Consider the following 24,566-nt stretch of genomic DNA (forward strand, 5'->3'; position numbering starts at 1 on the left):
ATTGAATGAGAAGGATATGTGTATCTCTTTTACTTGTTTTTAAATAATTTACCACTCAGCCACAGTCGCTGTAAAAATAGCCATATGTACGTTTGTTGAAAGAAATCACAAAATGTCATACTTTTGAAAGTAGAAACAAAAGTTAAAAGGTCCCGGTAGCATGTCGAAAAAAAGTCATTTGTCATGGTCTATGAAAGGTCAGGTCAAGGTCATGTCCAGGCTTGTTATCCAATGTCATCGCATTTGTATTGCTGCGGTTTGACAATAAAGAACGACATAAATGTGGAAGTAGAAACATTTTTGGGGGGATTTTCTAAGCTGCTGTGTACCTCACCGTCCTGGATCTGGTTTTTGAGGGACTACTGGAGAGAACTGCGTTTTCAGAATGTACAACTAGTCGTATGATTTTAGACATTAAATGTGCCTCCTACTCATGGTACCAGATAATGCCTCAGACAGTAAACTAGTCCTTTTACGTTTAGCTTTTTTAATCAACATTTGGAAGAGAAAATCAAAAAAGGCAAATTGGTCGATAACATTTTGGTCTAAACATTTTCATCAGGAATGACACGACATCCAGAATTCACAGTGGAGAACAATTTATTTGCATCTTGTACAAAGAAACTTCTCACCGAAACAGAATGCGAAAAATAAATACCCGAGAACAGTAGAACCAGTAGAATGTGGAGTGTACTTACAAAAATAAGTCAATGAAATCTATTTCTTTTTACATATCTGTGGACACAATCGCTTTTTGTTTATGAAAAAGGGTAAACCTCCTCAAAAAAAGAAATGACACTGCAGCGCACATTCCCAACAGCTGAAATATGAAACTTACATGCGAAAAAAACACACAAATGTAAACAACAGAAAATCCAAACTGTATCTGAGCTTTAAGACGAGGACCGGCGCCACGCGGCTGCGTTTCATTTCCCCAAAACTCAAACAGAAGGACAAACTTTTTGGACAGTCAATATTTAAGAATGAAACCAGTGAATTTTCCTAATGACGACTTAAATTCTGACAACCCAGCCAGCTTTAAGTTTCCTTAAAAATAACAGAAGCCCTAACGGATGGTATAGAAACAACAGAAACTGTTTCCAACCCAATCCATTATTATTATCATCATGATTGTTGTTATTATTGCCTCTTTGACGCATTGCATTAACACACATCCTGTCTCAACTGTATTGAGACATGAATTGGACTTCTGAGAGCTGAAACACTCGGCTTTTACACTATTAAACATTTAAAAACTGTATTTTCATTCAACTTTATCATTTATTTTGCCTGATTTGATTAAATTTTTATATAATACAATTTCTAAAGATCGAGATTTAACAAAGTGAAGTGAGATTATTTTTCTTATTAGCTGACAATCATATTTCATCCATTTTATCACTTGGACAGATACTGTATGTGGGACAGAAGTGACCTCAATACAGCAGCAAACCCCTTAAATACCCCAAATACTCTCAAATCGTATATATATGATTCTCTAAAAATATTTGTTTTCCCCTGCAATTCTATATTATCTTTGAATCATAAAAACAACATAAACACGAAGCAAAAACAGTTTCTTATATAAATAATCTCATAATTGTTTCTGTGTGTGAATCAAAAGAAGCTGCAGTTAGAGCATGTTGTGTGTCACGACCATAATAATAATAATAATATGTCAACAGCCAGCGGGTAATATGGTCAACATACTAACATGTGAGCTCCATCCTGAAGGAAGAATTACATGGAACCAGTTTGAGTGTGAATCATTTGAGGAAAAACCTGAAGGACAGATTAAAAAGAGTCCCGTGAACGCGGCGGTTTGGACTTGAAAGGATTTTTTGTGTAACTGGATGAGGCCGAATAAACACCAACAAATATACTTCATGCTATTTAAAGCTTATTTTAAACAGCAATTACAAGAAAGGAGAACAAAAACGAAGAAAAGAAAACGTAAAGCTTCAAAACTGCGAGGCACCTTTTATCAAATCCTCGTCGCGTTTTAATTTCCCCGCCGTGTATTTACGTCGGCGTCTCTCGGCAACGAGGAGCCCCTGTGCATTTATTACCACCATTCTGTTTAATATTCTATGTAATAGAAATGAAGAAACGGTGATGCTCGATGAGTCAGAAGAGCTGTCTGACGGAGTTCAACTGGGACACTGGCAAATGATTCTAATTAATATTATTTGAGACGGTGTATATAAACATGCATGTGTGCCAAATCGTTTGATAAGCATCTTTTTAAGAAAAGAATAACTATATCTTTATTCTGGGAAATTATTGGGAAATCACAAATTACTGTTACATAATGTAACCTGACAAGAAAATGTCCCGGTGGACTTTTGTTTATTTTGTAATCACATTTAGTGGTTATCTTTTTGTTTTGAGAAGAAAGGACTGGAGATGACCTCCCATCTGTGAGTACCGAGAGAGCGCGCCTACACTTTGGTGACGTTGTTGGGCAGCTGCTGCGGCTGCGGCGGCTGCGGCGGCTGCTGGTCTTCGTCTTCGTCGCTCAGGTCCAGCCTCAGGTTGTCCAGGGTCTGGCGGATCGTCAGGGTCTCCTTCCGCCTGTGAAGAGAAGACGGGGACGGAGAGAGACTCACGGCGACGCACTTCGTGAACGAGGCCGCGTGTGTATTTGGGCCCTTTGATGTGGACCAAACACATCTGCAAAACAGGTGTTTAACCACTGGTAACCATAGCAACCTGTGTGTCAGAGCACGTACTTGGTCTGCAGGTGTTGGTCGAGCAGCTGCCTCTGCAGCCGGCTGCTCGTCTCCCTCTCCTCGGTCAGCTCCCTCTGGGTGTGGCGGTACTGCGTCTCCTTCCTGCTCGCCTCCTCCTCCGCCTCGTTCAGCTGGCGCTTCAGAGAGCGCATCCTCTGGATCATCTGGGCGGACCAATCACAGAGCCGCGTGTTAGGCACAGGACGGGGCGGTACATGTTCGCGGCGGCCGCCGAGACAAGGTGGTCCCCCGCCTCCTCTTGCGGTGCGGCGCCGTGGTCGCCGCGACGACGCACGTTAATGGCCGACGACCACATTTACTCAAGGGTAATGTTGATGAAAAGATTTAAAGAGGACAATGTTGGAAACAAGTTCCAGAGAACTAACCGAACTGAATGCGACCAAATGAAAAAGGCCCAAAAAGGCATTCAAAGTTATTATGGGGATTTCCGAGAAAGAAAATGTAAAAAAAAAAAACTGTAAATATCCAAAAACAACGCAAGTTACATAATAGACAAACATAATATCAAAAAAGAGAGCTAGCTTCAAGAGGGCCTTTGGAGCACTTCAGACACGAATGGACACAGATTCTCTCGAGTTGCACTATTACCACTTTAGCCTATCAGGGTTGAGCTAAGCTCCGCCCTCTTTACACCCATGTGACACCGTCTAGACTGTTAGAAGAGCACCAAGCAACATGTTGTAGTTTATTCGGCATCCATGTTTTTTCAATTCATTCGGTGTGTATGTGTGTGTGTGTGTGTGTGTGTTACCAGGTCTTTCTGCTCCGTTGCTATCCGGTGCTCCTCTTCCATCTGGTCGCTCAGCTCGTTGCTCTTCCGCTCCAGTTTGCTGACGGTGTTGGTCAGAACCGACCTGTTCCTGCGCACAACACCAAACACATATCCGCTCGTCAGTTGCTATGGCGACGCGTCACGTTTGCAATCAGCGGACTTTCGGGAAACTCGCTTGAGGGGGAGACTAAAGGTTAGAAACCCGGAAACAACATGTTTTTGGTTGCGTTATTTTTGTTCCCTCGTTCCAGATCGGACCACGAGGTCAGGAAGGGACCCGAGGATCGAGACGCAGAACCCTCAGGAACCGGTTCCTCAGAGCGACGGCCTCGCGGTCGCACGCCTCCGTGTCACCTGTCATCACATGTTATCCTCTTAGTTTGTCTTCACACTTGAGCAAATGCGCACGGACGGTTACAGTGACCTTTGACCTTTACGGTTACCGCGACCAGCACAAACGTACGGATGAAGCCCGAATTCGCGGCCTCGCAGTGTGTTTCGCGGGTCACGTGACTGACCTCTCCTCGGCCCTCAGGGTGTTCTCCAGCTCCTTGACTCTGCTCTCCGCTCTGGAGATGACATCCTCCTGAACTCTGGAGCTCTGAAGCTCCGCCACCTCCAGACGCAGCTCCCGCAGCTGGGGGGGAGGGGGGCGGGACATTGTATTATAGGTGCTTATTAAATAATAAGTCTTTAACGCTGTGCTCAAACAGCTTTTAAAAAGAGAAACAGTTCATTCATCTTCATGCATTCTCTAAAAAAGCGGCCAGTACCTGTCGATCCATGGCGACCTTGTCAGTTTCCAGCTGGTCGTTCAGATCCTTCTCCTGGATCACCTTCAGCTGCAGCTGCTCGTTCTGACAGCCCACACACACACACACACACACACAGAGAGAGACGTGTTAATAACCGGACCAAGTCAGGCAAAAGTCAACGAGCAGGAAGTGGACGAGGAAGTGGATCACTTCCTGTTTGCCGGCGTGTGTACCTGCTCCAGGGCTCTCTTGTGCTTGTTGGCCCATCTCAGCTCGCTGTCGTGCAGCTCCTCCAGGTCGCTCTCCAGGTCGATCATCTTCTCCTGCACGAGAGCCCAAACAAGAAGTCAAGAGGTCAATAAGTAAGAAGTCATTGTCACAACACTCGGCTTTCTTTTCTTTTCTTTTTCTTCCAGCTTCTGATCCGGGGTCAGCCGTCTGCCGCCGTCTCACCGGCGGAACACGTTGGAGCTGTTTCGGCAAACAGGCGCAGACGAAGTGTCTTCAGGAATAGCGACACCGTGAACATTTCGGATTACGGGATTAGCGCCAATTGCTCGAACGGGATTTGCATAATTAATACCTCATTGACCCCACGCTCTTGACACTTTGCATGACTGATTAATTCGAGTGGACGTCTCCGTTTGAATCAGAAGGTCACGTACGCAAACGGAGAGAGGCAAATAAGTGCTACTTTTACTTTTTGGGTTTAATTGGCTACTAATATCTGTTATTGTGCTGATAAGTCTCGATTTTTCTTATAGCAACGAATACATCCACATACTCCATGTATTGTGTCTAATATATCTGTATGCTCCACACACACACACACATACACTTTATTTTGACTCACTGTCCTGCGGATGTAAATGCCTGCGAGAGCACTCAATGTGTTTTAATAAATAAGAAAATAGTCCCTCGCAAATACAAATTCCCCCGTTTGAATATTTACGGCTAAAAAATAAAAGGTACGGTGCCCAGCAGGAACCAGTGGCGAACAGGGGGAAGTAAAAACCCCAACGGACCACCACATGTTAGTTTTTGGTGTTTTCACGGGATGAGAAAATGAATGTAATCCCAAAACGTGTCTGATCATTCCTTCCACGCGAAACAGAAGCACTTTGAAGGCGTACCTGAGCCAGTTTCACTTGCTTGGCCAGCTCGTCTTTGGCCTGGAGGGTGCTCTGCAGCTCCATGTGGAGGTCGTCCACCGACCTCTCCGCCTGCTTGCACTGCAGCTGGATCCTCTCCCTCAGCTGGATCTCCTCCTCCAGCGTCCGCTCCTTGTCGCTCAGCTTGTCGGAGACCTGCGCGGCACACAGGAGAGAGGAGGGCACGCCGGGTCAGGTCACGGGTCACGGGGGGGCGGACACGGTCGGGTCACATGGAGTTAGAGGGTGGGGTGGCACCTCCCCCTGCAGTCTGCTGACGATGGTGTGCAGCCTCTGCCGCTCCTGCTCCTTCTCCAGCAGAGACTCCTCCAGCTCCTCCACCCTCAGCTGGCTGTCGGCTCGCAGCTTCTGATGCAGGCTCAGCTCCACGGAGGCCTGGGTGGACACCTGCAGGGCCTCGCCCAGCTGGAAGCACACAGGGGAATGTTAGCAGGTGCACACACACACACACACACACACGCAACTGTATCATGCAAAGTGCTATAAGGTTGTAACAAAAGTAGAAATAAGTAAAATAACAAAAGGTTAAGTTTCCTGGGAAAGATGAGCTTGTATCCACTGGTTTTTGTTTTATAATGAATGCATACATTCATTTTTGTCTTTATATCCTGAAAACAGTTTCGGCAAGTTTTATTCACAGGAATTTAACCGATCAGTAAAGCTACAGTTTGGCATTCCCTAATTTAGAAAGTATTTAGTTTGAGTTTTAATTTTTTTTAAAGAAGGAAATTTCATTTATTTATGCTGACTTTTTTGCATTTCAATACGTAAACGAGAGCAATACGTCAGGAATGAAAACAAAAATCTCAAGATTCCTCTGCTGCAAGTATTCATTCTTTGTGTTTCACTCTAATAGTCGAAACATAGGAAGGTATACGTGGAAAGGATGATGTGTTACGGTACGGTATTATCAGACCAATAATATGAAATATATAATAATATACCTCGGACTCCAGTCTGAGGATGTTGCCGTTGAGCTCCGATGACCTCTTGTCTCGAGAGTCTTTGTGGACCTCCAGCTCCTCCAGCTGGCGCTCCGCCAGCCACAACTTCTCAGACAGCGTCTGGGCGTGCAGCGTCTGCTTCTCCAGGTTCTCCTGAACACAACACACACACACACACACACACGGTTCAGACCTCTGCCTCCTTTCACTGAATGGATTCTAGATGAATATCAGCTCTCTTCCCCTGCGTGCTCCTTGATTACTGAGACATTGAACTGATTGAATGACACCAATTTAAAAGCTGACAACATGCTTTGGGCATTTTGGGGAATTTGACACCTCCATATCTCCCCAGAGGTATTTCTTGTGTTTCTTGCCAATGAACCAGGTGCATCATTTGCATATATATATATAACTACAACCGAAAATATCATGCGGTACTTCAACGTCATCATCTTATCTGGAGTTGGAAAATGTTGCATTGTAAAAAAGTTACAATATGAATTATGATTGCGTTTTCGACGTGGATTAGATACAGCAACGGATTAAGTGTTCCTTGAGAAAATTATTCTCATCGGATTATGTCAATTTGAAATGATTTTGTCACGTTTTCTGCATTTTCCCGTGAATGTCAACACACACCCCTCCCCCCCACACACACTCCTCCCCCTGCAGTGTTTACAGCCACAAAACTACTTGGTTGGATTTAGGCCCGGATCGTGGATTTAGGTGAAAAAAATACCTCCTCCACCCGGACCTCCTCCTTATGAATACCTTTCCCCTCTATATACTACGTCACGTCATGCTGCCGTGTACCTCAGCGTCATGGATCTTGTTTTGGAGAGACTGCTGGAGGAAGTTGAAGGCGTACTCCTGAGTGTTGGCCTCCAGCATCATGTCCCGGGCCTGCTTCACCTCCATCTGATCGGCACAGGAGAAGAGGAGTCAGTCACGGAAAACTCCCCCCCCCTCCCCCTCCGGCCATGTATACCGACACTAGAAGTGCATCCATCCTTCTCACACCTCCATCTCCCTGTGCCTGCCGCCCATGGATTGGTTCTCCCTCTCCATCTCGATCATCTGCTCTCTCATCCTCTTCATCTCGTTGGTCAGCTGACTGTTGGTCCTCAGCAGGTCCTCGTTGTTCACCAGCAGGCCGCGCATCTCAAACCTGCAGACGGAGGCCGTTATCAGACAGAGATGACCCCCCTTTGAGTGGCGTAGAGTTAGAAAAGGCATTTCTATCAAATCCTTTGCATTCGATTGTATCGCTAAAAAGTGGGCGGGCCTCAAATGTAGAAACTGTTTCGATGGTTTGTCACATGACGTATATCATTAAATTATTGGTTGCAATTGGATTTGGATGAGACTATTCTGAACTGTGTGTAGGTGCTCAGTGGGATATCTCTCATTGAATCTCCACTTAAAGTCACTCGCTGAAGAAAAACTTCAGAGTGACACCAGCTGAGAAGCATCATCTCCCCAACCTCTTCTGGGTTGAAGGTTTTCTTTAAAGAGAGTTTCACAATAAAGTGAAAAAAAGAAGAAAGAAAACAAAGAAGATGAAGAAAAGCAGACCAAGAAGAGAGAAAAACAACACCATGTCTGACCGTATCTGGTTCCTCTCCTTCTCCATCTCCACACTCTCTGCCTCGAGGAACTGGTTACGCTGGAGAAAGCACGCACACACACACACACACACACACACAGTCAAAAGATATTCTGACTCGTGGGAACAAACCACTCTTCCAGCAGAAGTCCTTGCTATCCCAGAACGAGGCCTACCTTCTGGCAGACGTCCATCTGTTTGGTCAACTCCTCGATGTAGTTTTTTTTATTCGGCCCTCCCACCGTGTTAGAGCGCAAACTGTAGTGGTTGGAGGGGGCCACCTGGAGAACAAAGACAGATATTGAAATAGGGGGGGAGGAATGTTTTGTGCTTGAGAGAGAGAGAGGGAGTAGACACACTGCGGTGCTGACCTCGACCCTCCTCTTCACCAGGGTGTCGTAGGCAGATAGGCGGGTTCTGGGGGCGCTGAGGGTGGGCGTGGGACTGCTGCTGCGACTGTTGTAGGTGTACATGTTCATCTCTGAGGTGGCAGGGGACAGTGTAGTACCTGGAGCCTGGAGATGAGCAGGAAGGAAGGGGGGGGGAGACATTAGAAGTATTAATAAAACATACACAGTGATGAACTAAAACCGACAAAACAAATCCGTGAGAGATAAAGAAACAAGAAACCAGCCCAAACCTTGTACTCCGACATGCGGTACATGGGGTTGAAGTCCACGGAGGCCGCGGTGGCGTAGGGACTGTTGAACCTGGTGGGGCTGTCGAAACCGCCCCACTGCCAACGGAAGAAGATGGTTTAGTCGGTGCGGCATTTTAAATAATAATTTGAATTCGATGCAAAAACCTCAAATGTAATGATCTTAAATATCTGAACCCAATATGAAGAGTAGAACTCTTTCACAAACAGATGTCTACAGAAACAGGAACATATATAATTACTAATGGGCCATAAATAATTGATTATTATAACTCAAAATGATGGTATGATCGGTTATTAATCCCAAGTGATCATATGTTTATTTATTCAAAGTAGATGCACAGAAAAAACTTGTCTTCATTGTCATTTAAACATCAGTCATATTGTATTTTAAAGGAGCCGATATTGAATTGTATCATTAAGAGTTTCTCAACCTATACTTCATTAGTGTGTGTGTGTGTGTGTAGTTTATTTCGATCAGCAATAATATACAAAATCCACAAAAAAATTCAACAGAAGAAGAAAGTGGCTGACCGAAAGGGTCAAGGCTGAAGCTATCAAGTTTATAAATGCCCTAACCTATGGTTTCATGAAAATACTTATTTTCGAGAACCATATACATATATATATATATATATCTATACATAAACATATAAACATGCATACAAATTCACACACCCATATAAACATATATACACACATAAATACACATACCTACATATACATATACATTAGCATTTCAAATTAAATTAGAGGAACTTGAAATGTGGTAACAACCCCAAAGAAGTTGAGAAACTCTTTACTTCTGTGATCAGTGAGGTATTTAGGTCGGCCAATAAGAAACCTTCAATCTGTGTTTCGACCAGGAGATGGCGCTGTTCAATAACTAGAAAGGAAACATTGCAGTATATATTAATGCTGCATATATATATATATATATACATATACATATATATATATATTGATGATTTATATACATGTTGGCATTAGCTGTATGTTAATTATGTCCTTTTTCAATGCTTTATGAAAAGTGCCATCTTTTTTTTTTTAAACTGGAATTAATTAGATTCAGAATAAGATAATAATATATGAACTAATTGTTAAGGATAGTCTTTCTAAAAATAAGGTTGAAGACCAGACAACAAGGAAAAAACTGAGTTGTTAACCACGATTATAATAACCAAACTGAGCTGACTGAGTCATAAAAGTCAGATTTGTCTCTCAGTGCAAATAGAATAATATTGTTGCAGAAGACGGAACATTACTGTTTTACATTTGATTGCACAGATTGTTCCTCTCTTTGTGTTTCTTGTTTGTGTTTAATTCGACAGATGAGAAGTAGCATGGCAGATAAGAGTCCTTAGAGCTGTGTTCTCCAGGAGATGGCACTGTTTGATCACCGGTTCTGTGTTTCAGGAAGCTCAGATACGACAGAGACGGTTCTTTATGATAATCAGACGTCTAACCTAACCGATCCGAGACCGCGCTCCGCCTCACCTACCTTGTCAGGCATAGTGTCCCAGTCCCGCGAGGCCAGGCACTCCAGGGACCCTCGGTAATTGTTCGTCCCCAGCAGGTTGGTCTCCCATCGGGGCAGCCTGGGGCCGTTCTCCCCCCCCACCGTCCTGCCGCCGCCTCCTGGACCATCTGCATCCCTGCCACTCAACCCGTTGGTCTTGATCTCGTTGTTGAGGAACAGCTGATACTTGGGGTTATGGCTGGCCGACATGACTCGGTGTGTGGTGGGCTGCTCCTCTGACGGGCTGTCCGGCTGTTTGTTCAGATCCATTTCAGGCTCCTTGAGGAGACAAGGAGGGAGGAAATAGATGACATCTTTTGATGTATAATCTATAACGTCGGCTTCTTTAGCCGATCGACGTGTCCGTCTGCCGCTTGGTGCTGGACAGGTCGCGTCAGTGGGTTTGAACCACCAGTAATAATAACCAGGAGTCATGAATCTACTGTAACTATACAGAATATAGATTTGCAGCGTGACTTCAACACCAAGGACTCGTGACTTAATCAGGCCTTTTCCCTTGGAATGACTTACTATTCTCCCAAAGCAAAAATATGAAAAGTCTCCAGCGAATCAATTGATTCAATCGACAGCAGCCAATCACAACGTGTGAGCAGGAGGGCAGCGCAGACAGACTTATTCATTAAGATAATACACATTTTTTAAGAGTTCAAGCACTAAGTTTGGGACTTGAACCTTGCTTGGAACTTGTTTGGTAACTTGCAAACCAATGACTTTGTTCCACCTTTGCACATAACTGTAGATAATATGCATATGTAAATATGCAGAGTCATCTTTTCTCACCAAGCAAATGATCAGGCAGAAACAAAATGCACCAAAGTGTCCTGATCACTGTAATTTGTCCCAATTACTGCAATCATGCTGTAAAAATCAACAAAGTCGTGTAAGCGTGAAGGTCGTTGTTATCATTTTAGACCAAAGGCAAACAAATAAATTAAAAGGCAACATGCTCATTTACAGGAAAAGAATCAGGGAGAAGTGAAGCCAGAGGGTTTCAGGCGGTGTGATTCGTACGATTGAGGAAGGCTTTATAATCTCGCCGGTGTTTCATGCTTTCAGGTTCGTCATGCCGATTGAATGCAAGGAGATGCGTTCAAAGACATAAACTCCTGGAGCCACGCCGTCCTCATGCAGACATGATGCAGGGCATGCAAGGTCGTCGAAAAGGTCGCCACGGACCTTTTTTTGGTTGCTTACCGATCCCATGCCGGAGTCAGTCACTGAGTCTCTACCAGACTCTGGGGTTTGGGATTTGCTCGTTGGTTCCGAGTCGGTCTTCTCAGCGCGGCCTCCTACTTGACAATCTATTCTCGCGGTGATCTTACTAATGGGGGTGCCTGTCTGAGCCGACTGAGCCACGTTCGGGGTTTCCCTGAACGGAGAGGTCACGGCGACGCCGGGAACCGCACCGTCGTCTCGTCCGACGCTGCCCAGAGCGGGAGTGGAAGGACTCGACGCGTGCTTCGGAGGCTCGGGGACGGACTTTGGGAGTTGTGCCGTTCCAGACGAGGGGCTCTGTGGGGAACCGGAGGAAGAGACTTGACCCGGACCGGAGAATTTACCGATCAGGTCTTTGACGCTGCCGGCTCGGCGCAAGTTTGAGCCGCGGGACGGGCCCGTGGCGGGTTTCTTAAGACTGGCCCTCCAGGCCTGCGTTGCCTCGTCCTCAGTGGCGGTCGGGTGAGGACTAAGCGGTGAGTGTAGGTAAGAAGACTTGGGCGCATGCTGAAAGAAGTGAACACAACAAGAAAATCCCCAACAACACCGTTAGCAAGAAGTCCGAGCAGCACTTGAAGCAGGTTAGTAGCGGGTGATTTCACAGACAATACAAACTGAACATGGGAGCTATTAAACTATGTATTGTTATGGGGAGCTTCAGATCATTGTGGGCAAAACAATAGTTACATTATGGCAATATTGGGTCTAAAAAAAATATAGGCCATTTTATGGATATTGCCCACCAGCAGATAATGATTTTTAAAAAAAATAAACTAAAGAAAGGTTTACTAAAATGAAGGCTTTAAGGTTACTTTTGCTAAACAGCGACCAAAGCTGGAAATTACGGGATCACGGCACATTGAATTTTCTGCGGTTTCCCACCATTTTCTTGAGCTCTTTCTCGTGAAACAATACATTGTAGCCGTCTGACCTCTACATCTCTATCTTTACAGAGACCGGACAAAACTCCATTTGTATGACTATATGTGCAAGACCCCCCAGACTGTCTATATGCTATAAACAATAACCTTGCTGAAATGTTTATGACTAGAAGATGTCATTCTGATCATTGATGGAGCAGCTACAATGATATTGTAAACGAGCGCTCCAAACTCCATTCAGAAAACAAGTGTTTTTAAAGTTGTTATTCCTGAACCAAGACACGATGGAGTCTGGTTTTTCCGACCTATAAACAACATGCACAAAGCAGCAATAGTGGTTCTGAAACGTTGTTGGTACCCACATGGAGGTAGGCCCTCCTCGAGAAATGCGAGTAAACACAGATCACACGATGAGAAGCACAACGTTAGCCGCTGTGAGTATGGTTGCAGTGAGAACAGAGAAAGTCTTTGCTACTTCCTCTTTCAGATGTTACTTCCTTTTAAACCTAGAAAGCAGTGAGTTCACACACAACTAGATTCAAAGACGTCTTTATACCGCTTGGATTTGAACTTTGTTCCTCCGAAGCAGCATGTCAACGTGTTAGTCTTGTCTCCTTTTCTTACAGTGTGGAGATGTTTTTGAATATGCATAATGACATGAAGCCCAGTGTGTTTGTTTGTGTGTGTGTGTGTGTGTGTGTGTGTTCCTATCCTGACATAAATCCCTCTTGAGGAAGTGCAACATCTGCTCGTTCATCTGAAAAATCCCCACTCTCCGCCCGAAGCGCAACATTCCACTTTCACACAAAAATAAAAAGGACATGTAAATATATAAATGGATAGAGAAAGTAAACACACACACACACACACACAAGAGGAAAATAACAGAAATTCAATCATTTCTTCTGCCAAAAAGCCACTTGATTAAATCCAACTTTAATTAATGATTATGACAAGGAGGCCGATGCCACTTAGAGAGGAATGACGTGGCGAGCATCCAGGGGTTTAACTTCCGGGGCTCAAAGGGTCCAAAGCATTGAGTGGCCTTAATCCAGGGTCTCGCCTGGCCGCCTCCCAGGGACGGCGAGCCGAGGCCGGGCTGGGAGAGGAGCCGGGTCCTGGGAGGACTGCGCCGCTAATCACCGCGGTATTTAAAATGTTTACAGGCCGCGGCAGGATTAGCTTTGAGCTGATGCCTTTTAATGTTATTATTTTTGCTCTGAGTCAGTTTGGACTCTCTGAGCCGAATGGAATGAGGAGACGGGGACACACACTCGATGGGGATGCGATGCGTGTGTTCTTGTATTGTGACACAACATTCCTCAACATTAAGGACAGAATCACACATACAGGCTGATTATTCAATTATTAGTTAATATTTCCTTATTTTACTTTGCAGTTTAATATTTTTACTGTTCTTATCTAAATTAGATAAAAGTTCATTTTTTCACTTGTAATATTATATTTTTCCATGTACACATTTTCACTATCCTGATTAAATTCTTATATCATTTAAAATTTCAATATGTGTGCTAGGGATTTAATTGTAAAAAAAAGACTAATACAGTTCTTAAAAGGAACAAAATATTACTCAATATACAATATATTATAATTACATATAATAGAAATAAATAATTATATTTTTTTCAAATTTTGGAAATGGTTTAAAAATGTTCTAGAAAAATAATGTCTCCTAACCGTTAAAAGCTGTAAAAAAAAGTAATCAATAATAATAATAAGAGAAAAACATTTTTTTGGGGTTGGGTGAACAAATTGTTAAAAAACAATGTAAACAATCATCCATAAAGACGTGCAGACGGAGCTTGATTCAGGAAAACAAGGTCTATATTCCCCCCAAGTCTCTCTCTCTCACACACACACACACACACACACTCCTCATTTCCCTGTGGCCTCACTACAGGACAGACATATGGCGTAGAGCTGTCGACCATCTGACCCAGATATGTGACAGCAGTGCATCCTGGGAACTACGATGAATGTACCACTGATGTTATGATGCTCAGTGTTTCCCCCAGAATAAAGAGCTCAGGCTGGTCCAGTAGCCGCTTGATTCAGGGTTGAAACGTGAACACACAGTGTTGATTATTAGTATGAAATATCCTTTTGTTCTGATCTACTTCCATTGCACTTTTTAAAATGCATGTTCTGGTACGAGTGAAACGTGACTTTGCCTGATATTACTTCCCATAATGTTCCCATAATTTGTCAGGTGAACTTCCACACCTCCAGTCTGAAATGCCGCCATTACTAAAAAATTGTGCAGCCCCCAAACCTCCACCCGATAGACCCCTATAGACCCCTATAGACCCCGATAGACCCCGATAGACCCCGATAGACCCCGCTGCACAACACACTGCAGTAGATCGCTGGAGATCCTGGCAAACTCTGCACTTTACTTTACTCAGCACTTTACTTTGTTTTCCCCCTGTATATTTAGTATTAGTATTGGTATTTAGTTTTTAGTATTTAGTTTTGTGTTTTATATTTATTTTCATTGATGCTCTGATGTGCACCGCTGCTGTGATTTTTGAAATTTCCCCACCGTGGGACAAATAAAGGAATATCATATCATGATGTCACTATGATGTCATCGGGTGAAAGACATTGCGCAACTGTTCTCACAGGTGGAGCAGACTCCTCCTGACTTGGTGGAATGCCCCTTTAACGGCGCGCTGCCTCCCTCATATCGCACCAAGGGAAGTGTAACAGGGTGTTGGACATGTTGGTGTGGAGCTTACACGGATCTCTTTGATAAGACAGGCTGGTTTACTCTGAGATCGTGCAGAGATTCAGCTCTTGCCCATCTGCACACTCAACAATGGGGAAGTCTTTGAGTTTGGGAGCAATACATTTGATCATCTGTTGGGACCAAACTTGCCACCTCCATTTCTTTTTTAGCGAACACACTTTTCAAACTTTTCATCATCTCCGCCAGGCGGGAGGAGGAGGAGGAGGAGGAGGGGCGCGTGTTCGTGTCTGTCCGTCTGTCCACGGCTAATCTCACAAAGTACTGGACTCATAATCTTTTTGGATTGATTAGTCCTAATTTACGACTGTATGCTGAAGGACCTCTCGTGGGTCAAGGTGATTCATACATTCTGATGAACTTGTTTTACAGCGTCCCTGACGACCGTCTTATCGCTCCTCACAGTGATCAACAGCTGCTTCGTTACCGCCAATCGGCCTTTTGTCGTGGCTCAAAGTTTGACATTTAATCTCTGGAGCATCTGCAGATTAACGCCCGAGCCGATGTGTCTAGCGTCTCCTCCTGGTTGTTTTTGTCGCTTCTTTGGGATGTTTCAAATCCTCTCATGGCTGTTCCTGCGCTTCAGAGCTTTCGTCGTTGGTTTTCTAGGTCGTCATTGTTGTTTTCTAGATTCTAGTTCCTCGAAAACATCTGGAAACTAGTTCCAAAAAGACAAACTTGTTGTCCAGGTTCCCTTTGGCTTCCTAATGGGTTTTATTCTATATTCTCCTGGTTGTTTTTACAACTGTTTCATGTTATTATTTTAGTTACTTCAGGCTCTGTTCTGCCTTTTCATGGTTGTTGGTCATTTTTAGACTTTTTGGGTTGTTGATCATCTTCTCCAGATTATTTTCTCTCTTTTCTAGGGTGTTTATAGCTTTTTTTAAATTACATTTTCTTACGAGATTCTACTTCTTTAGTTTTCTAGCCTTGCTGGGGTTGTTTTTGCTCCTGGTTGTTGAAGGGTCTTCTATGTTGTCTTGTAAAATGGGTTTCTCTGCAGATATTACCTCGCTTGTTAACATTGCTGCAGTTGCTTAATGTGTGTGTGTGTGTGTGTGTGTCCTCAATTAAAACTGTAATTAAGGAGTCTCACAGTCTAAGCTCACAGTCGGGTATTAAGCCTGTGAGATAATAACAAAATAATAATAAATAACCAATTAGCGGCAGCCGTCTTGTGTTGGACACGTATGTCATAAATGTCCAGCTCCGTTCGGCCCACAGCAATCTGCTAGGCAATATGTTACCGTGTTGTTGTTGTTGACCCAACCCCCTCCCAATCCTCCCCATAACTGTAAATAACAGAGATTATTAACCAACTGGCACTCTGTCCTCGCCTTAATGTCGGCCCTTTAAAAAAAAAAAACGGCAATATGTGTTACAGATCCGGCTGAAATCCGGTCAAGCCAGCCGTCTCTTTATTTCACTTTGGAATCACCAACACGAGCACAGATGTATGATCACTGGCTAAGCCTGTGAAATATGTCTATTAGGGATGTGTTAAATATGGAAAATGAAAAAGCAGCTTAGTCAGGGGTCCCCAGAAGGCCGACCGCTCAGAGTTGATCTGTGACAGGAAATGCTGCACATGCTTTTAAAAAGCTATACATGGTAATGTGTGTCTGGTAGAACAGAGATAAGTGATCAATTCAACCGGTTAACAGATAATTATTGAGGGTTGATTTAACATTTTAATCACTTATCTAGAAAAAAAGGCCAAAACATGATCTGACCCCAGAGTCTAATGTGTGGATTCACTTTCTCTCTTATACAAACAATACATATATATAAATATACAGGACTGTCTCAGAAAATTAGAATATTGTGATGAAGTTCTTTATTTTCTGTAATGCAATTAAAAAAACAAAAATGTCATGCATTCTGGATTCATTACAAATCAACTGAAATATTGCAAGCCTTTTATTCTTTTAATATTGCTGATTATGGCTTACAGCTTAAGAAAACTCAAATATCCTATCTCTAAATATTAGAATATCATGAAAAAGTATACTAGTAGGGTATTAAACAAATCACTTGAATTGTCTAATTAACTCGAAACACCTGCAAGGGTTTCCTGAGCCTTGACAAACACTCAGCTGTTATAAATCTTTTTTTTACTTGGTCTGAGGAAATATTAAAATTTTATGAGATAGGATTTTAGAGTTTTCTTAAGCTGTAAGCCATAATCAGCAATATTAAAAGAATAAAAGGCTTGCAATATTTCAGTTGATTTGTAATGAATCCAGAATGCATGACATTTGTTTTTTTAATTGCATTACAGAAAATAAAGAACTTTATCACAATATTCTAATTTTCTGAGACAGTCCTGTATAGAGAGAGAGAGAGAGAGAGAGATGTATTTCTCTATTCAGCAGACAGATACATATAAACCAGAATAATTACATAAATAAAAAACGTGTTTTGACCTTTTCATGCACTTGAGAACATAATTCGGCATGTGTCGTCCCCCCCCCCCGTCCCCCCCCAAATGGCTTTGTCTTTTTAAACTCTACGAGAGGAACCCATTTGGAATATTATGAAACGCAAAGCATGAGCACCTTTTTAATCAGACGCATCCGAACAAAAACACGTTTTCCCTGAACATTTTCCCGTCAGTCGAACGCAGCAGAAGCGTCTTTGCTCCCCAAATGTCGTCATCCGACGACTAATTGCACCCGTGTCCAACCTTTTTGGAACATGTCTTCTTTATTCTTGAAGTTATGGAGAGATTCATATGTGTTTTTCTGTAATTACCAAGGGTGTGATTCTGTCTCTGAGAGCGCAGTAGCTCATCCAGCTGCTTCTCTGATACGTCCAGAATCGGACTACGCCTGTTCTCATGCTGAAATTTACACATTTATAGCCGTTACCTCACCTCTTAATAATAATAATCAGTAATATTATGATGTGTAATGCAGTGGCCCCTTTAACAGATTGCACATAACTGCTGTAAAAACTAACAACGGTGGAATGATGTCCTGCACCTACAACACCAGGTCATGCAGGGCTCACAATTAGCAGACTGGCTGTGTGTGTGTGTGTGTATGTGTGTGTGTGTGTGTGTGTGTGTGTGTGTGTGTGTGTGTGTGTGTGTGTGTGTGTGTGTGTGTGTGTGTCCCGGAATGCAATCAAAAACCTCAAATCTAAATCTATTAGATTTAATATCTAATCAAAATGATGTGTGATTATACAAATCCTGGCTCATTTTCGGACAGATTAACCTCATAATCTCATAAAGAGGATACCGAGCCCAGGGCGGCTGGTCTAGATTAACGGGACAAAGCGTGAGACTGAAGGGTGTCGGGGGTTTGAATCAAAGACGAAGAAAACCATGAATTTATGTGTTTGAAAGATTCTGCATAAATAATAATTCAATTCAATTCAATTCAATTCAATTGAATAAATAATAACCAATGTGATTGAAATTATTTGGACCTGATACCGTCGGAAGTGGGCTGTCAAATGTGAAGAAGCAAACTATGAACAAAAGATGCTCAAATTATTTTTTCTTTTGGTGCAGTTTCATTTTAGAATATTTCTTTTAATAAATCACGTGTTTTTCAATGAGAATCGCTCTGTCCTGAAAAGGGCGTGCCTGATTCATGTTATATGTGTGTGCGGGAGCCGCAGCGGCGTGTTGGCAGCCGGCCTGTCGGCCGTTTGTGTTTAAGCTTCACGAGTTAAACTGTGCTGACACTTTGACAGCTTCCTGTTATAATAAGACGCCAAACCAGGTTTCTTCCCTCATCGTTCCCCGTCACAACTGTGTCAGTCTATTATGGTGTTTTTGTTGTTGTTTTTAGGGGAAATGATGCTCTTGCTTCGTGTATGTGTGTGTGTGTGTGTGTGTGTGTGTGTGTGTGTGTGTGTGTGTGTAGGTCTGCATCTGTGTGTGTGTGTGTGACAGACAGAGCCAGATGAGCAGGCAGATGTTTCCTCTGTCTCCACACCGACTGTCTGAGAAAGACTGACAACAGCTGGACCAATGCCAGACACACACACATACACACACACACAGTGGGAGTAAGGGCTGTCCTGCAACCACGCAGGGTGGGTTCGATCCCGCCTCCCCCATATTGCAGAAGTCGAAGTGTGTTTGAGCAGGCAGACACTGAACCCCAGTTCGGGCGCTTCCTTCGCAGCCCACTGCTCCTAATAACAAAGGATGTTAAGGGTTAGAATAACTAAACTCCTTTCATACACATACACACATTCAAACACACATACACACATACACTTTTACCACAACACACTTCTTTACCTTTTATATTTTTGCTTTCGTTTGTGAACTAAAATATTGTATTCCTAACCGATCGTGGGCTGGACCGTTCGTGGATTGGCTGGTTGAGATTTGGTTGGATATAATTGTCCTTTGATAATAATCGAGAGAACTCTCTCCCAGGCCGTAATAGAACATCATGTTATTGGTAATCTACCAAAAAGCAAACCCTCTTTATACCTCACTAAACATGTATCATGCAGAATATTGTCCCGCAGCTGAGAGCTGGAACATTTTGCCCTATTATGTTATTTTCCATATTTAGGGATGGTTTTAGGTGTTTTGTTGGAAAAAAATATTTAAATGCAGCAATTTGAGGAGAGACCGGCGGCACTTATTTGTTTATTTCTAAATCTACTGCTGCAGGACCAGAGTCCAACGGCCTCCTGTCTTAACTTTACCATGATAAGCGAGAAGTTATGTCCTCATAATTGGACCTCGGAAGAGTTATTATTGAGCCTTTGACTCCACGACTCAAACAGGCCCTCGGACCAACGAGTGGTCCGGTTCTCCGACCTTGAGGAAACACCTTGGTGTGTATGTGAGAGCGGAAATACAGTTTGAAGATATGGATTCATCGATCAGGTCTGGGGAGGAAAAGACAGATACAATACCAACCCCCGCAGATATTAGAGATATTAGAGATGTAGACCTTCATCAGACAAAAAGGGACATGAGAGCATCGAGTGGGACCCGATTTAAATTGTTACAGTGTAGGATTGTCCAAGGTGCATTCTGATTGGTCCGGGGACTTTGAATGTAAAATGCCAAGACCTACTACAGAACGGTAGCTACAGGGGTTCAAGGTGTGATGTTAGTTCAGTTTGCGAGGCCCCCCCCCCCCCCACCATAAAAAAGCCGCCATCATGCAAACAATGAGTACTGTTCGGCATCGTTTGTTCGAGCCCTCGCCAAAGCATGCAGAATAAAAGCAAACAACGCGACGTTGAACTGTACCGTGTTTCTCTGCTCGGCCTCGTTGTTCCGCTGCATACTTGGTGTGCCGGTGGGTGTGTCCTCTCTGAAGGAAAGATGTATAAAGTGCAACGTTTAGATGTTTTTCGAGCCTCAATTACAAATTTGAATTTACATTTCGCATTTTTTCTTCTTCTTTTCTCTAACCTGTGGGATTGCGCCAGTATTCTCTGCGTGAAACAGGTGAGCCTCCGCGTCTCTTCCCGGTACCTCAGCAGGTCTTGGGTCAGCAGGTTGCGGAGCGCGCTCAGTGCCTCCTCCTGGAACACCAACCTCTCTGATTGGAGCAGACGCTCGGTGACGGAGGCCTGGAGCTCCCGACAAGTACACAGCTGAAGCTGCGGAGGAGAGTGAACAGTCGACACCTGATAAGAGGGCTGCCCCGACAGAAATACAGCGATCTCATTGGTCAGATGACACCTAGGTTAAAAAAACACTTTCAATATCTGGTTTATGATCAATTTGTTCTAAAAGGCAACAGAGTTGTTGCGTTGATTGGCTTTATATGTCACGGAATGATCTCAGAATATACAGCTTTTCTCATTCTTAGACATTTGGATGATTATTTCACTCATTTCATAATATCATATATATTTCTCCAGTGTGGTCTGTGTGTTCAGCATCTCCCTGCGTGGCCACTTACAGTGGATGTCTGAAGGCTGGAGTTCCTCCCCAGCTCCTTTTCGGTCTGTTTCTTCTTCTCCTGAAGATTAAAGAGGTCAGAGGTCAGCAGTTGCCGGCGGTCTTCAATCTGCAAGAGTCTGAAAACACAAAAATACAAACACGTTGAGTTTACAAAACACTTTTATGTATTGGCCATCACACGGTCAGGTTTGACAGCTAAAATAATAAAATAAATACTTGTACAAATGGTTACAAGAAGACACAGTGGTACTATTCTACCTCAACACGCTTCTTTACCCTTTTTATATTTACATTTTTTTATGTAAATGCACACAATGAGATTGTATTATCTGCAGTATTTTTATATATATATATATATATATATATATAAATATTCTGGTTTATATGTATTTGTCTGCTGAGCATACAAATAGAGAAATACACACACATGAATATATATATATATATATATATATACTGATGATGGATACAGCATCACATTTTCTTTGATGCTTTACTTCAGAAGTTGTTTTGGGATATAAAAAACCTCAGAATGAATCACAAAATGTTGTGGTCTTGGGATTTGAACCGTCAACCCTCCGGTCTCTCCTCCCGAGCCCTCAAAGCGAAGCCTTCCTTGAGCAAACACAGCAGTGTTTTCATAGATACACGCAGAGCTGAACAGCTGATGCAGAGAGTTTAATGATTAATGCTCAATGTTAACAGCTGATAAATATATAACAGTAAAAACTATCCCACTCTCCACACGCTACAGCCGTCACACTCGCAACTTACAGTAGAACGAGTAAGAGCTTAACTAGCAGTAGTACTAGTTGTGGTATTATTAAGGATGATTGTAGTACTAACAACTAAGAGGGACAAAAATAAAAGTATGTATTTATTTATATCTGCATCTACATATTAAGTATCCAGCCATAACAATGCCCCTCTGTATGAGGCGTCAGAGTGTAGTTCACCGCGTGTCCACTGGGAGGCACTAACCCTCTGTTGTTTTTTGTTGGGGAGGAAGAGGAGGAGGAGGAGGAGGAGGCTCATCTGAGGGGAAGCCTTTGATGAACCAACGGAAGAAGTGACAGAAAGACAAATGAGTGGAAAATGACACAAACAACGGCACGGCAGCACAAAGGTCCTCTGGGAAATATATTAGCACGCTGTTAATGAGGTTTGCGTTATGAGAAGGACATACATCTGAAGTAAAACCTCAAAGGCCTCGACCTCTCTGATCTGTGTTCATTGGCTTTTTGTTGGAGGTTTATGGATAATCAAAAATGTATGTTAAAGGAAAATAATATTATAACCCAAAGATATGTCACTGAAATATAAATATGTATGAAAAGTATGTGTAGACTATTTGAGTTCAATGTAGGATTACTTTTTATATTTACAAATTGAATTAATGAATTTTTTATGATAATAATATTGTAATAAAGCTTGAATGTTGTCTTTTTCTGCATACAATGCTTCTTTGCGGTGAAGTCACACACTTTTATGAACAGATTTGAGTCTTACTCCGAAAAGCAGACAGCGGCTCTGTCAATCACGATTGTTACTGACTGGGAACTTTTCGAAAGTCGGAACTTTTGGGGCCGGTTATCGTTTGCAATTTTATTTTTTTTACTTTAGGTAAAATATCACAAAAGCAAACACACGTAATATATGATCGCAAATGCCATGCTGATGTTTGAATTTTGTTCTACTTCATTCACTTATTTATCTCAAATTGCTTCCGTAAAAATATAGTAATAATAATAATAAGTCTCAGAATTTAGGTTAAAACCATGATGATTTCCCCCCCCTCATTTTTGCATATTATATTTTAATTATTTATATTTTCTGGTTTGGGTAGAACTAAAAAGGCGTGATTCACCTAAACAGAAACAGCATTACCATGGCAACCTGTACAACAGTCCGGCTCCTCCGCGACTGGCGACTAGCGTTATTCTAACTTCAGCACGAATCACGATCTCGAGAGGAATCTCGAGGAGATCTCAAGAGTCTGAAGCTTCGTGCAAATGAGCTATTTTGTCACCTGTCAATCAAAATCGATCTTCACCAATCAAATACCTTCATTAAAACGCTGCGGGTGGCGGGAAAAATCATCCATCGGTGTGAAAAGACAGTAATTACCAAGGAATATCAGTGTGTGAACACACACACACACACACAGCCAGCTGTCAGTGTGTTCTGATTAGGTGCTTACGTACAGAAACGCGTGAATAGGGCTCCATAATTGCTTGCATGTATGTGCCAAACACATTTCCCTCCATAATTGCAGGTGGAAAAATGTGTGGGCGTTATTTATGTGTGTTTTTCAACAAAGAAATGTATCTCACCGCTTGCAGCTCGGCGCATATATAAATGTTCCCTGCGTCGAGGTCACATGGGATGTCTACACGGTGTGCGCGCACCTATAGCGGAACCCATTTCGATGGGTGGATTCCACTCCGCAAAGCGTTTCTATTGTAGACAAAAGGTGACGCTGTCAACACGTATGTAAATACACGCGCCTCGTAGTGTTTGTGTCAACACGTTCTACATCTGCAGTCATAAATAAACCGTTCAAACGATAGACTGTATATAGGAAGTGGACGGAGTCATCACAACGTGGCCCGTTGGTTTGTGCACCGCCGTATTGAAGCCTCGAGTTTGGCGTTTTTTGGCGGACGGACGCCATTTCGTTTTTTTCCGCGATGGGCGGAGTTAAGAACAACCATAAGATAAGTAAGACATTTTCATGCGACCAAAGTGTCAAAGCTAACTTCCATGAAAAGGAAAACACACCGTGAAAGGAGGTAAAGTTCTAGAATAAAAACACGACAACGTCGAGAACGAACCCATACAAGCAACCTGTCCGTCACCTCGTAGCCCCGCCCAGAAGCACACCCTGCTTTCTGGTCTATTTGAGTAATCTTTTATAGACTTCTATTCAACCAGAGGAGAGAATGCAAGTTTAAGGCCCTTCAGCATTGAGTTTCTCTTTTTTCAGATGCATCGATCGACGTATTGAATTTAAGGATACACATTTAAGAGTAGACTTAAGACCTTCCTCTTTGACAGAGCTTATAGTTAGGGCTGAATCAGGTTCACCTGGTCCAGCCCCTTGATATGCTGCTTTAGGCTTATAGCTGCCGGGGGACGTTTTAGGATGCACTGAGTACCTATCTCCTTTTTTCTCCCTCCTTGTGGATGAATTTTCATCTCTCAATCACACGTTATTAACTCTGCTTTCTCCCCGGAGTCCTTTTGACTTCACGTCTCATGGGGTCATCGGACCCTATGAGACGGCATAGATCCTATCTGCCTGATGGATCATTGAGGTCTGGATCGTGGAGTATGCCTACTACCAACTATGCCATGGCCCTGTTGAGACTCCGCCCACTCCTCCTCTCTACCTCCATCTGCCTGATGGATCGTGGAGGTCTGGATCGTGGAATATGCCGACTACCAACAATTCATACACTGTCATATTCATTGTTTGTGTTGTTACTGTGTTTTAATTTGTGTGTAATGATTCCTTCTGTACACATTACATCTATTGCACCTGTCCATCCTGGAGAGGGATCCTCCTCTGTTGCTCTCCTAAAGGTTTATTCCCATTTTT

General features: G+C 43.0%; 1 protein-coding gene across 1 annotated transcript in view; it reads right to left on the bottom strand.

The window, feature by feature from the left end:
- Positions 1–582: 582 nt before the first annotated feature.
- Positions 583–24,566, bottom strand: part of LOC130205669 (uncharacterized) — a 73,516-nt gene continuing 49,532 nt past the window's right edge. The window contains exons 9-28 of the mRNA XM_056433168.1: positions 20,964–21,081; positions 20,468–20,658; positions 20,303–20,366; positions 11,398–11,925; positions 10,165–10,461; positions 8,646–8,741; positions 8,377–8,520; positions 8,182–8,286; positions 8,007–8,065; positions 7,420–7,567; positions 7,213–7,317; positions 6,397–6,549; positions 5,690–5,857; positions 5,414–5,587; positions 4,514–4,603; positions 4,299–4,382; positions 4,044–4,162; positions 3,505–3,613; positions 2,733–2,896; positions 583–2,574 (exon numbers count right to left, since the gene is read on the bottom strand). Of these exons, the coding sequence (XP_056289143.1) occupies positions 2,442–2,574; positions 2,733–2,896; positions 3,505–3,613; positions 4,044–4,162; positions 4,299–4,382; positions 4,514–4,603; positions 5,414–5,587; positions 5,690–5,857; positions 6,397–6,549; positions 7,213–7,317; positions 7,420–7,567; positions 8,007–8,065; positions 8,182–8,286; positions 8,377–8,520; positions 8,646–8,741; positions 10,165–10,461; positions 11,398–11,925; positions 20,303–20,366; positions 20,468–20,658; positions 20,964–21,081 (3,049 nt within the window). The 3' untranslated portion in view covers positions 583–2,441. The remainder of the gene's footprint in view (positions 2,575–2,732; positions 2,897–3,504; positions 3,614–4,043; positions 4,163–4,298; positions 4,383–4,513; positions 4,604–5,413; positions 5,588–5,689; positions 5,858–6,396; positions 6,550–7,212; positions 7,318–7,419; positions 7,568–8,006; positions 8,066–8,181; positions 8,287–8,376; positions 8,521–8,645; positions 8,742–10,164; positions 10,462–11,397; positions 11,926–20,302; positions 20,367–20,467; positions 20,659–20,963; positions 21,082–24,566) is intronic.

This window comes from Pseudoliparis swirei, chromosome 15, assembly GCF_029220125.1.
Source record: "Pseudoliparis swirei isolate HS2019 ecotype Mariana Trench chromosome 15, NWPU_hadal_v1, whole genome shotgun sequence".
In the NCBI taxonomy this organism is placed as follows: domain Eukaryota; kingdom Metazoa; phylum Chordata; class Actinopteri; order Perciformes; family Liparidae; genus Pseudoliparis; species Pseudoliparis swirei.